The sequence below is a fragment of the Macrotis lagotis genome, chromosome 1 (genome assembly GCF_037893015.1).
Source record: "Macrotis lagotis isolate mMagLag1 chromosome 1, bilby.v1.9.chrom.fasta, whole genome shotgun sequence".
Taxonomy (NCBI): domain Eukaryota; kingdom Metazoa; phylum Chordata; class Mammalia; order Peramelemorphia; family Peramelidae; genus Macrotis; species Macrotis lagotis.
Genome location: NC_133658.1, coordinates 154,362,316 through 154,376,264, shown reverse-complemented (window position 1 = coordinate 154,376,264; position 13,949 = coordinate 154,362,316). Strand labels below are relative to the sequence as shown.

General features: G+C 37.8%; 1 protein-coding gene across 1 annotated transcript in view; it reads left to right on the top strand.

The window, feature by feature from the left end:
• Positions 1–355: 355 nt before the first annotated feature.
• Positions 356–13,949, top strand: part of MSRA (methionine sulfoxide reductase A) — a 536,950-nt gene continuing 523,356 nt past the window's right edge. Inside the window, exon 1 of the mRNA XM_074209182.1 lies at positions 356–538. Coding sequence (XP_074065283.1) covers positions 394–538 — 145 coding nt within the window. The 5' untranslated portion in view covers positions 356–393. The remainder of the gene's footprint in view (positions 539–13,949) is intronic.

Genomic DNA, 13,949 nt, shown 5'->3' with positions numbered 1-13,949 from the left:
GGGGGGGCTCTCAAGCCGGATTCCTCCGGGACACGGGGAAATCGTGGCTCCTCTCATCACGGAGCGTCACACCGCGCCGGGACTGGGCCCCGGGGCCGCCCGCGGGTGGTGGGGGCCAGCCTGGAGGTCCCCAAGGTGGCGTCTGGCCCAGCCCTCCCGGGCCCGCCCCCAAGCCGGCCCCCAGACAAAGGCCCTCTGTGCGAGGCCGGCCCCTCCCCCGGCCCGGGCCGGCTCAGGCCGGGCGGCCCGGGCCGGGCGCCGCCCCCAGCCCTGGGCGGCCGCGCGGTCCTGCGCCTGCCCGGGCTCGCAGGCCGCCCCTCGGCCCGGCCCCGCCCGCTCGCCCCGCCCACCCCTCGGCTCCCGACTCCCGACCCTCGACCCCCGACCCCGTCTATGCTGGCTCGGATCGCCAACGCTCCGAGGCTGCTCCACGCTCTCTGGCCCCGCTGGAGTCCCGGAGTGATGGGAGACGCGGTCTCAAGAATCATCAGGCGCGAGGACGCTCTGCCCGGCCGCCACGAGCCGCTCAAAGTGGCAGGTAGGGAGGCCGGGAGCCACGCGCGTGCGCGCTGCCGCCGCCCTCTCGGCGCCCGGCCGAGTCCTGGAGGAAAAAAGCGGTGCCCGGCTTCATGTCGGGCACGTAGCGTGGGCCGCGGCGCAGGCGCAGGAGCGAAGCGCCACAGGCCATGGGGGCGGGGAGGAGAATGTGGCCCCCGCCGAGTGGCTGGGGGGCTTAGCTTTGTGCTCAAGGCCTAGGAATGTTTCAGTAGCCTTCTCGTTAGGCTGGGAGCCTAAAGCATGAGTAATAACAACAATAATAATAGTAATAATAATGACTCATAGCAGCATCCATATAGCGCTTGCTCCCCCTGGCTCCCATTCCTGGAGGGCTCTCCCTCCAGTCCTTATGGGGCTTTCTTTAAACCCCAACTCATCTCACCTTCTCCACGAAACTCTCCATAACCACTCTATCCCGGTGCTTTCCTTCTGTTAATTATCTCCTTTTTATCTTGCTCTTTGTTGTCTCCTCAATCATAAGTTCCTTAAAAAAGTAAGAATTGCCTTTTTTTGCCTTTTTTCAATCCCCAGGAGCTTCATAAATGTCCACTGAATCGAATTACCTCATTTTAGGTGTGCTGTGAAGATGGAATGTGTTCAGACCCCAGAGAAGCCTAGAGGGTCATTTTGACTTTTTTTTCTCTCTCTTCCCTTCTATTCTCCACTGTCCTCTTCTTAGGCTAGGATTTACCCTGCTGACAAACTGTTGCCTAGCCTATCATAAGCCCTTGACTGTGAAACATTGTTGCCTTGGGAGGGAAAGTAACTGGAATTGTACTGGAACCTTGAGGACTGCTGGTTCCGGACAAGGGGAGTGCTGGGGTGGGTACCTCCCAACCCCGACCTTGATTCCTTCTCTTTTCTTTCTTTCTCCCTCCTAACTCCAATCCACCCTTCTTCCTTCCTTCCCATACTCAAGAGATCACGTATTGCTGTTTTTTCTGGAACTTTGCCCTTTAGAACTTGTACCGGGCTGAATGTGCCAACTGGGGTAAAAGCTTCTGTACAAATGGAGAAGAAAATCTCAGGGTTTTTCCTCCCTCTGAAGAACTTTGTTGGAAGGGACCTCAGAGATCATCTTGTCCAAGTAGCGCCTGAACAAGAATCCTTTCTATAGCCTTCCAGACAAGCGGGCTTCCAGCCTTGTCTGAAGTCCTCTAGCAATGGAGAACCCAAGGCAGCCTAGTCTACTTGTACCGTTCTGTTGTTAGGAAATTTTCACTCTTGCAGAACCTAAATCTGCTTTGTTGCAACTTCCATCTGTTGCAATTTGTTCTTGACCCTAGGAATACCAGCGGAACAAAACCTAAAATCTCTTCTATATAACTCTTCAAGTTAGAACACAGCAGAATTCTCCAGAAGTGCAATTAATGAGTTACTTTTCTCAAGAATTATTGAAGTGAAAATTGGTAGATCAGTTTTTGTAAATGATTCATAGCAGAGATTTCTTTATAGGAACAGCTTGTACTACCTGGTCTCCGAATCCCTTTGAACTCTGAACTTCTGTAATCCTATCAAATATTTTAAGGCAGCTATTGTATATTCCCATTCCTCCTTAATTCTTTTAACAGCAAAAGATCCTCAATTCTTTCCACTTAGTCATATATGGCAGAGTCTTCAACTCTCCTTCACTATTCTGATTGTCTTTTTCTGGATGGACTGCAGCAAGTCAATGCTCTTGCTAATATGTGGTGCCTAGAATTAGAAGAAGATCAGATGTGGTATCTGGCATAATATTATGGGATTGTCACTACATTATGAAAACTTTCTTAGCTACTTTGATGGATCTGGAATCCAACTTTTGTTGATATAAAAACCAGTTATCTTCATAGTGTTCTTCTGCAAATGTTTATCATAAGCATTGCAAAAGTAGATGGCCATAAAGTGATGACTTTCTCTGATAGTACAGTTTTAAATTGCAACATTGCAAGATTTTAAGTTAGCTAAAAAACAAAATGCCCTGGCTGCATCTTTGGGAAGGTGGCTATTGTCTCTCAGCATATTCATCTTGGGATAGAGATAAAATACCCACATCTAGGACACAACCTAGGAACTTCCTCCTTGAAATCCTGCTGTTCCTTCAGATCTGCTCTCTCTCTCTGGTAATGAGCATAGATCTAGTAATATTCTACCACAACATTTATCCTTATTAAATGTTATCTTATTCTTTTCTTATTTATTAAAATCTGTAAATAAATTGGTGTTAGCCAATCTTCTCTGCTTTGTGTCACTATTAAATTTAATAGGTATGCCATTGATGGTTTCATCCAAGTTAGTTATTAAAATATGAACATCACAGAACCGTTAGTAGATCTCTGATACCTCCCCCCCCAACAATTCATTAATGACTTCTCTTTGGTCATTCATCATCCAACTACATCTTTTAGCTTATCTATAATCATAGAATGAGAGACTTTGTCAAATGCATTGTTGAAAGCCAAGTATGCTATAGCTATAGCATATCCATGGTGGATTTACCCAGGCTAGTGCCTGTTTTAAAAGTAAAATAAAATGAGTCATACCTCATTTAATCCAAAATTCCCCATGACTGATTTCTCAGGAAAGGAAAAAAAAACACTTCTCACTCCCCTACCTTACCATTTCCTTAAAAGTTTAAAGAATGTTGTAAAAGTTCATACAAGGAAGCCAAAACTTCAACTTTAACATTGATTAAATTAAAGAATACACTTGGAGTTATGTCAGACCCTTCTCACTTTCAGGTTGATTTGTGTGTACTTCACATTTATCCTTTCTCTACAGTGTGTTAAGTATGTTTTGAATTGTGTTAGTATTCTGGGATTACATGTGAATTTGAGGTATGAGGTCAGACCTAGCCTGTAGTGTATATATGCACATAAATTAAAGTAAATGACTTCTCCTCCTCCTGCTCCCCATGTATCATATTATCTTACATTAAAAAAGTTTTAGATTGGAATAGGCTATCAGAATCTCTAATCTAGGAAGGATTGTATTGATTGCATATGGAAAGTTCTGATTTGTGTTGGAATAGGCAGTGGGATAATGTAGAAGAGTGGGAAAATATAGGAAATATCTATTTTGTATATATTACTGGGCTTCCAGTCAAGCTTTGGAGAAATGACACCTATTTGGTGGAAAGAATGCTGAGGTGACACCTTATTCCAGTGTAAGAGGGAGAGATTTAGGAGAGAGATAGATGGAAAGACTTTGGGAATGGCAGCTATATAGAAGATGACTCTTCAAAATGTTCCTGTTTTCCACTTTTTTCCTCACTAAAAACTTTTAAGACTTTTTTCTTGGGTTATATTGGACTCTCTTTGGTCTGAGGCTAAGATCTCATTTTACTTGCAACTAAAGAGTTCATTCATTTTGTGAGTTTTCTGGTTTATTATAATGTGTAAAACTTTTCTGACTGCTATTTGCTCTTTGCTTAGATGAGTGAGTTTACTAGCTATTCACTATTTGTGAATGGTCTTTTTGTGTAATCTTTATTTCCTAGAGAAGATTTGAGGGTTACCCTTCCTTTTAAGAACAACCAGGAAATAGCTTTTCTTCTGAGCCCATAAAATCATACTCCAGGACCAGTAGCATTTGAGATGAAGAGTTGTAAATTGTGTCTGATACCCTTCTTAGAGATAGCTGAGGGAAGGAACAAGTACCCCAACAAGGACCTTCTTCTGCTTCTTTCAAGGTAGAAACCATAGTTTAGAATTAGAAATTGGCCAGTATTCAGAGATATCTATCTATGTTACCTACAACTTCTACTTTTACAGTTGGATAAGCTACACAGGCACACATATCTCACACATGTGATTTCTGTATATAGGATATATATCTACAGTATACTGGCTACACATATTTTAAATATGTGTGTTCTTTATATATATATAGCATATATAATATATAGTACAAATATGTATATATATATATATATAGTGCCTTCCTATATATATATATATATGTATGTATTTTTTATATAGAAAAATATTTTCTATTCTTTAGAATGCATTTTCCTCCAAAGTAGGGATTGTTTTATATCTTTAGAGCCTGCCAAAGTGCCTGGCATGGAATCATGCTCAATTGGTTGATTGATAAGAATTTTATTTAATTTGTTTTGTCTAAGAAGTCATGATGTAGACATGCATAATTACCTTATACTTTTTATGTCACTAAAGTAGCCTCAGTTTTAGCTTCACACTTTTTTCAGTCATGAGACTGGCTCTAGGACATGTAATTTATGCTTATGAGTTTATTGATTGAAGGAAGACTTCTGCCATTCAATAAATCCCTGACACTAACAAAGTCCTGTTCTCTAACCCTCTCTCTTACCCTCTAGGTAAGAAAGCTAATCTTTCAAACTAATTTAGTATTGAACTCTCATTTCTCTTCAGCTATCTCTTATGGGCCAGATCTGACAATGTCCATAGGAAGTAACTGGACTTTGCTAGAAATGGATTGAATTGTTGTTCTATATGAAGGTCTTTGGACATCTATTGGCTCTAGCATGAATATTTGTGCTTATGATCCTTTCCACTTTTCTTTCCCACTTGTTTTGCCATTACAGTGATTGACTTGGTCTCCTTTGTCTTCACAAAGTTTAACCTGTTTTCATTCTTGGTGCTTTAACACTTTGAGATTACTGGAAGATGAGAATGCATAATCATTCAGGTGAAAGAAGGGGTTAAAGCTTAGAGTAGTCTACAGTCTTCAAAACACCTCGAGTTTATTTTTCATTTGGGAAAAAACCCCCATTTATCACAGGTTGTGTAACTGCTTTTTTTTTTCTCCCTCAAATAAACATACAGTTAATGGAAATTCTCCACTTTGACTCTTATATGTTTTTTTTTCTTTGTATTTAGAAAAACATTACTATTCGGTTGATCAGCTACTTATGTTCTGGTGACATCAATCAAGGCTACTTTACATTTTTTCTTGGCTTCTTTTCAATACCCACTTTCTTTTCTTATATTCTTAGGCTACTTTTAGTCTACTTTAAGTCTTTTTTTTTCTTCCTTTTCCCCTTCTGTTTTTCCTTTTTTTTTTTTTTAACTTAACTGCTTTGTATTTATTTGTAGTTCTCTTTATATTTATTCTTTTTATAATAAATACATTTGTATTTGTATATGTACAGTATATATGTGTATATATCTGCTGAATAAAATGTGAGCTGTTTTTGTAGGAAAAATGTTTCCTCCTTTGTATTTTGTAATGCCCAGGACAGTGCCTGGTACATCTAAACAATTAATAAATGAAATTTGATTGATTTCTTCTGCTATGTTCAACTTTTATTTTTTTAATTTATTTTTTTAAGGTTTTTTGCAAGGCAAATGGGGTTAAGTGGCTTGCCCAAGGCCACACAGCTAGGTAATTATTAAATCTCTGAGGTTGGATTTGAACTCAGGTCCTCCTGACTCCAGGGCCGGTGCTCTATCCACTGCACCACTTAGCTGCTCCTATGTTCTACTTTTAAAAACATTTTAACATCTATTATATGCAAAATATTATTCAATTTCAGACATTATTCTTTTTTTCTCCTTAATTCTCTAGGAAGTTGTCCACTTTTCCCTTATTTGTCTTTCTCTTAGTTATTTCAAGTATGTTTCATCTTTCTTTTTTTTGTCTTGTACATTTTTGTCCCAAATTGCTTTTGTAATCAAAATCTACATTTTGACATGATTTTGAAATCTAATTTTAGAGGAGGGAATTGGAATAAGTTAATCTGAGTCATTTTACATTTCATAAATATTCATTTTTGCCGTGGCATCATTAGTATAGATAGGATATCTTTGGAGACAAATTTCTTTCACATTTATGTGAAGGATATTGTTGACATTTCTTATTATTTTGACTGATACACACACACACACACACACACACACACACACACAGCATGCACACAAAAGTAGGAAATAGTTTTCCATTTAGGAATATTTTTCTTTCTGCTTAATTTATAGATAACAGGACACATAGTTGATATCAATGCTTCTTCTCTTTCCTATCTGTTTCTCTTTTATCTTGTCATTCTCTTCCTAAAATACTCTTAGTCATGTGAATGCTCAAGTGAAAAAAAAAAGCCTTCAGTGATTCCTAATTACCTGTAGATTAAAGACTATAGCATTTAGCTTAGTGTTCTGCCCCCCCCCCTTGCAAACCCCAGTCTGCCTTTCCTGCCTTTTTTTCTTATTCCTCCCAAGCAAGGACCCTTTCCTCTGCCCATACTGGTTTTCCCACTGTCTCTTGAACGTATCTTACCCTATTTCATCTCTTTACTTTTGCTTCTTCTGCTTCACCCTTATGGAACACTCTCTTCTATCTTTTCCACATAGACAAATCAACCATATGCCCAGTGCTTTCTCAAACATTTCAGGATGAGTACTCTACTCACTTCCCTAACCAGAGGTGATAACTACTTCCTATGAACTCCTGTAACAGTGATTGTTTTTGTGACTGATTTGCCATATGATTATGTATTGCCTTGGGCATCTTTTCTGCTGTTGTCTTGGATTGTTATTTAAATATCTTTCTATTATTTCACTTAATAATTCTTTGAGATTATATTGTGGAGCAGTTGCTTATCTGCATTGAAAAGGAATTCCTGACTGAGAATTGCCCAAAGGAACAAACCAACAAATCTGTTATTTGACTTAGTACATATCCCTATACTCTATCTCCAGTTAGTATGTGAACTCCTTCAGTATATGTCTTCTGACGAGCAAAGAAAAACTAGACTAAGCATTTTTCTTAGCTTTAAGGAATTTAACTGCAAGGTTTAACTAAGCCTGGGGAAAATAAAAACAGGCACAGAATTGGATAGACCTTGTATCCAAATCTTTGACCGACAAGATAAATTGATTTAACACATCCTCCATCCACCCTACAAAGAGAAATGGGTAGTCAGTGGTGTACTCTGCTGCAAAGTATATCTCTTATTAGATGGTATCATGAATTGGATTGTTTAAATTGTACTCCTTCAGGCTACAAACTAATCATAATAGTTCACATTTATACGACATTTTCAATACATTTTGTCATTTGTTTCTCAGAACAAGCCTGTGAGGGAGATACCATACCCATTTTGAAGATTGAGAGCTTAAGTAATTTGTTCATTCATGTAGCTCATAAATATTTGAGGTAGGATTTGAATCTAGAACTTTCCAGCTTCAGGCTCATCACTTTTCTCTGCTTTGCTTTCTCTATATAAAATACCTCAGAGTGTTGCATTTAAAAAGTTTCAAGAAACATAATTTCTGGGCAATTTAATCATTTTTATTAATAATGTCAGCATTTTAATAAAAATATGTCTATTTGTTCTTTTCTTTTTTAGACCAGAGACAATCATAGTAGCACACTTATGGTTTGTATGTCCCTTGGAATTCCGAGGTGGTGTATCTACTCAGTTTGGCTAGCTATTAATGAGAGAATGAATGTTACAATGAGGGACTGGACCTGAACTTTGATTAGGTCATTTACCTAATGTTACCCCTAGCTTTGGGCAATCTGTTCAAAGGATTTATCCCTCATCCAGCCTGAGCTGAAAGGGGTATCATCTTAGAAGTCTGATCTTCTTGTGGTTTGTCCTTTGTTCATTGTTCTCGAAGAAGACCATGATATTAGGAAGGTGATGCCATGACAAACAGGTGAATAGGATTTAAGGGATGGAGGGGCTGTGCAAAGTCACCAGCCTCACTTTCTCCTCTGCAGCCATTTGGGTCTAGTCAGGATGACTGGAGATGGCTTTGGATGTCAGAGAGTCAAGGTTAAGTGACTTGCCCAAGGTCACACAGCTAGTAAGTGACAAGTGTCTGGTTAGTACTCTTATCCACTGTACCATCTAACTTCTGTCTGATCTAATTAGGTATTATAGCAATACCCAGAATGAGGAGAATGCTAATCCTTTCTTTCATCAGCTCTGTCCTGGAGTGATTGGACAAAGGAATAGGACAAGGGAAAAAAGGCTGGAGTCTCCTAAATTTTAATAAGTGACTGTTCATACGAGAGAGGAATTATAATTTTTCTCCTTAGCATGGCTACTTTTACCTTATGAACAGAAAAAAGTAAATAAGGCTGGAAAACCAGGCTTTGATACTATTATTTGTAGAATAAAATCAAACTCATAAATGGTGAATAAAGAGGGTCTTGAACCTGGGTCATACATAGATCTGAGAAGGTGATGTCCACCAAGACTTATGGAGAAGTTTTTATACTTTCAGATGGAAAAAAGGAGGTAGGTGATGTGAGTCATGAGGCCAGAAAACCCACCTCATTCTGGTTGTTTTACCCTTCATGATCTAACTTGCCACAAATCTTAATGAAAGAGGCAAGGACATTTGGTAGCTGTGGCAAACCTAGTTCTGGTCACAGGATAGAAAACTTCCAGGCTGGAGGCCCTTCCCCTCAATTTTCCCTTCCCAGTTGAACCTCAAGAGCAGTAATGCAAGTAATGCCAGAATTGGTTAGAGGAAGACGGGCTTCTCTCACTGTCAGGATGGCCTTTTGACAGAGGAGGGAATATTACATTTAATAAATTATTTTTCCTGTCAATACTAGTCATTCATAATTAGGCAGGTCTGAATGAATTTCAATGAATATATATATATATATATATATATATATATGTAAATTATATATGTATATGTCTGTCTGTTTGTCTGCCTATCAATCTATCAATCACTTTTAAAGTCTTACTCTGAGTGTCAACTGAAGTTTTGGAAGCTCCTGCGCTATCTCTCCTAGATTGCTGGTGGAGGAATAGGTTCCCTCTAGTAAGAGGGGAGGAATTGCAGGAAGGAGATCTTAGAGGGGAAGAGAAGCAAAAATAGGGAACTCAGTTTGTCATTTTAGGAATTTTATTTTTTAATACTCTTATTGTAACATTTGGTCCAAGATTGATGGGCAAAACTAAGTGATAGTGTTATAGTGAGAGCAATAAGACTTAGACTACACAGAGGATTAGAGAATATTTTTAATATTAATTCCAAGTACAGGTACTAAACAAATAAGATTTCAAGGAGAGAAAAACGAAAAGCTTGTTGGAATAAAAGTAATTCTCAGTACAGTGATTAGACTTTTTTTTTTCATTTGTGCTGATTTTCTTCTAACATAATAATTAAGCCTGTCATTAAATGTGTTAGGTTAATTTTGTTGTAGGTTGTATTTGATTATAACACTAAACACTCATTTGACCATTGTTTTTTGATCATATCATCTGCTTTCCAGTTAAAAAAATTGCAGTATTTTTTTACTTTTTTTTTGGGGGGGGGGTTTGCAAAGCAATGGAGTTAAGTGGCTTGCCCAAGGCCACACAGTTAGGTAATTATTAAGTGTCTGAGGCCAGAATTGAACTCAGGTCCTCCTTCTAGGGCCAGTGCTCTATTCACTGAGCCACCTAGCCACCCCAGCTTTTTGTTAAAGTTTAAAGCATTGTCAGAATTTAGCATAATGCATAAATGCCCATAAAATTCACAGTTGACTTTCATTGAACCTTTTAAAAGTGGATCTTTCTTCCACCTTCCAGTTTTCATCTAGTCTGAAAGTAAATCTTCTTCTTATACCTTCTTTACCCCTGTCTCCTGCCAATATTTCAAGATTCAGCTTAAATACCAACTTCTTTTTATAGTAAAGCAGAGTGGTAGAGTGGAAATAACATTAGATTTGGAATAAGTAACCCTGGATTGGAATTCTGCCTTTGCTACTCTTGGTAGCTATAAAGCCTCCTTCAAACAGGGATGATAATTATACTGCTCCTACCTTCAATTATAGGATTTTTGTGAAGAAAATGCTTTCTACATAAGTATCAGATATTATCATGAAGATAAAAGTTAACTTTTCTGAATTTAAACAACATTTTGCAATTTTTTTGAAAGCATATTCAGGTTATTTTCCAGGGTTCAGGTAATAGGATCATAGATTTAGATTTGAAAGGGTTCTGAGAGGTCATGGAATTCAACCATCTTATAATATTACATTATAATTTGTAATTCACAAGCACAAAACAAAATGCAACACATTTACAAAATAATAAAGTTTATTTCAATTAAAAATAATTTGTAATTCATTCATATATATATATATATCTTATTGTACTTCTGAACTATAAACTTCTTGATGGGAGAGGTCATTTAGTGTTTCACACAGGATTTTTCTACTAACATTTTGTTGAATGGATGCATGCTTGTGTGCTTGCTTATGTAGAGGGGTTTTTTTTTTTAATTTGTGAAGAACAGTAATAGCTACCCTAAAGTCTGGGAGCTCAACCATTAGGTCTCACAATGTCTAGTGTGTTAAAAGCTAAAATGTGTTACATGGATTTTTTGGTGGGGAAAAATGTAGAGACATATTTAGTAACTTAGAATAAAATCAGAATTCAGCAAGTTAATAGCAAATTGAAAGACAGTGTGGTGTGAAGAATGCTAGCCCTAGGGTCAGTACTCCTGGTTTCAAATTTCACTTCACACCCTTTCTAGGTAAGTGTTTTCTTTTTAACAAAATGGTGTGGTTTATAGTGTAAATTTTATTTTCCCCACCTTAAAAATGGGAGAGGTAATCAATGAGAGTTTAACCTTAAAGAGTTTGCCTTAAAGTGTGATATAAATTTTAAGTTTTTATTAGTATAGCAGCTCCTAAAGGGACATACAGTTTATATCTCCACTGCCATCACTTTTGGGAAATTGTTGATGAACATGAGTGGCAAAGGACTGTCATACCCACAGAGAGAAGAGAACTTTAGTTCTTGTGCGTGTTACTGTTATGTGTTGTCATCTGGTGTTCCTGTTACTTCAAGAATATAATTGGCTAAAGAATGTATTGCTGCTGAAAGAAATTTTTTTTTTATAACTAGGGATCACAGAACTTCAGAGTTAGAGAGGAGCTTAGTGGTGACTGAGGCCAACATATTTCTGAAAAAGAAACCCCATTTCAAGGTGTCTGAAAAGTGATTTTTCACTTAAAGCCTTCACTTGGAGATTGCAAATATGGGAGTACCAGAGGCAGCCAGCCCACTCTATGTCTCCTCAGTTGTTATTGCTAAGAAGGTTTTTTCTTCTTTTAAGACTAAATGTACCTTTTTTTGCCATTTCAATCCATTGCTTTTGTTCTTCCTTCCTACAGCCATGTAGAGGATATCTTTTCCTTGAGACAGCCTTCCAAATACTTAAGGTGAGCTATCATGTCTACTTTGAATCTTTTCTGCAAATTAATTATTTTCATTTTCTTTAACTCATCCTCCCATATCGTGATCTTCAGGTTCTTTTCCAGTCCCATACTTGTGGCTCTCCTTTGAACACTGGCCCCCTTTCAATGTCCTTCCTGCGAGAAGTGATTATTAGTAACTAGTTATTAATATGAGGGGGATCCAGAGCTTTCCCCCCTATTTCCTCATTCAGCTATTGTGAAGGATTGGGCTGACGATAGACAATCTCTTCAATCTTGAGTAGGACTCTGGAGAGCTTATTTCTAATTAAAGGGTAAAGAGAATCTAATGTAGGTCAATTTTGGTCTTTTGTTCTACTCTGGTAGCATTGGGTGGAGAATAGATCTTTTGAATAGATTTCTGGAGGGGAATGATCTGGATGGAGATGAGTCTTTTTTGTCCAAGAATGCTGACATGATCCAGAGTCAAGTCTACCTACCCCCTCATTAGGAAAAAATTGACTTCTCATTATAATATTCATTCTCTCATCAGTTGTTAACCCATCAGAGTCAATTTCCACCTGTCAGGGACAACCCCATTTCCAATGACTGACATTTAAACATTCAGCCAGCCTCCATTTTTACAGGTATTTGATTCCTGAAAGAACCACTGGTCTCAATTTATTGATTATCTGTTAGCCACAATAAATAAATTGATTATTAATTACCCCAAAACTCTATCTCGTGGGCTTTTCTTTCATCATATTCTTAAAATGTGGCACTTTGAATTGAACATAATAATATTAGTTAACATTTATATAGAGCTTTAGAATTTACAGAGGGCTTTGCAAAAGTTTTCTCATTTTATCTTCATCATAACCTTGGGAAATAGATACTGTTATTACTCCTATTTTACACATGATGAAATAGAGCCAAGCAGAGGTTAAATAACTTGTCCAGGGTCACACAGATAGAATATTTCTAGAGTAAGACTTGAACTCGGACCTTCCTGATAATAGACCTTTTACTCTGTTCCACCTAACAGAATATTTCATATGTTGTATGGAGATTATAGGTAGGAGAAGGTATCAAGGGTTGATATATGGGTAGTCTCTACTAGTTGTTTAATAAAAAATTTCTTAATCTTTCCCTCTTACCAAACTTTAGGTTCTGAAGACTATCACAGCATTGCCTGAGACACTAGAAAGACATTTTAAAACAAATATACCAGTAATTAAAATGAATGTTGTCTTTAAAATAATCATCTTGGAAGACTGCTTTTTGTAGTGATGATACCATTGCCACTCTTTGGGAATTGTCTTTTAGGTCCAGTCAATGACATACTCAGGAAAATAAATTTTCATTTCTTTATAGCATGCCTTACTTTTAATGATATTTCTTAGTTTGATCAACTTAATCACCAGACTTGGCTTTTAGTGACTTTAGACTATTTTACAAATGAAATCTCCCTTTAAGGGATAATGATTTAATATTCCTGGGGCTAGTCAAAGAATATATTATAGACACCGAAGGTTTCCTTTTGTTGTTACTAACAAAGGAAATTAAAAGAGACTTTGTGAATGGACAAATCTATACTTACTATTGATAAAAAAAAAGGGGTCAAAGCAAATGATTTTCTAATGATGACTATCATCATACTGAAATGAATGGAGGTACATTAGTAAAATCTCACAATTTATGCAATGATCTTAGCATCATAGAACTAGAAAGGAAACAGGAATTAGTCTTGATTATTGATTTTATAGATAAAGGCCAGAAACATGAAATAACTTGCCCACATTTAATTACATAGCTTGTTGGAAGAACTTTGGACTCTGGGATCTAACGTATTGTAACACACACATATGTAAATTTATTTTTATTTTTTTGATTAATTAATTAATTTTAGGTTTTTGCCAGGCAAATGGGGTTAAGTGGCTTGCCCAAGGCTGCACAGCTAGGCAATAAGTTTCTGAGGCTGGATTTGAACTCAGTTACTCCTGACTCCAGGGCCAGTGCTCTATCCACTGTGTCACCTAGCTGCCCCTATTTTTTTGCTTCTTACAAAGCAGTGGGGTTAAGTGACTTGCCTAAGGTCACACAGCTAGGTGATTATTAAGTGACTGGGAATGGTTTTGAACTCAGGTACTCCTGACTCCAGGGCCAGTGCTCTATCCATTCTACCACTTAGTTGTTCTATATACTCTTTTGTTTGGAGGCTGCCAGAAATCTTATGTGATACACAGCAGCATCTTAACATTCATAATTGCAAAGTAACATTAATA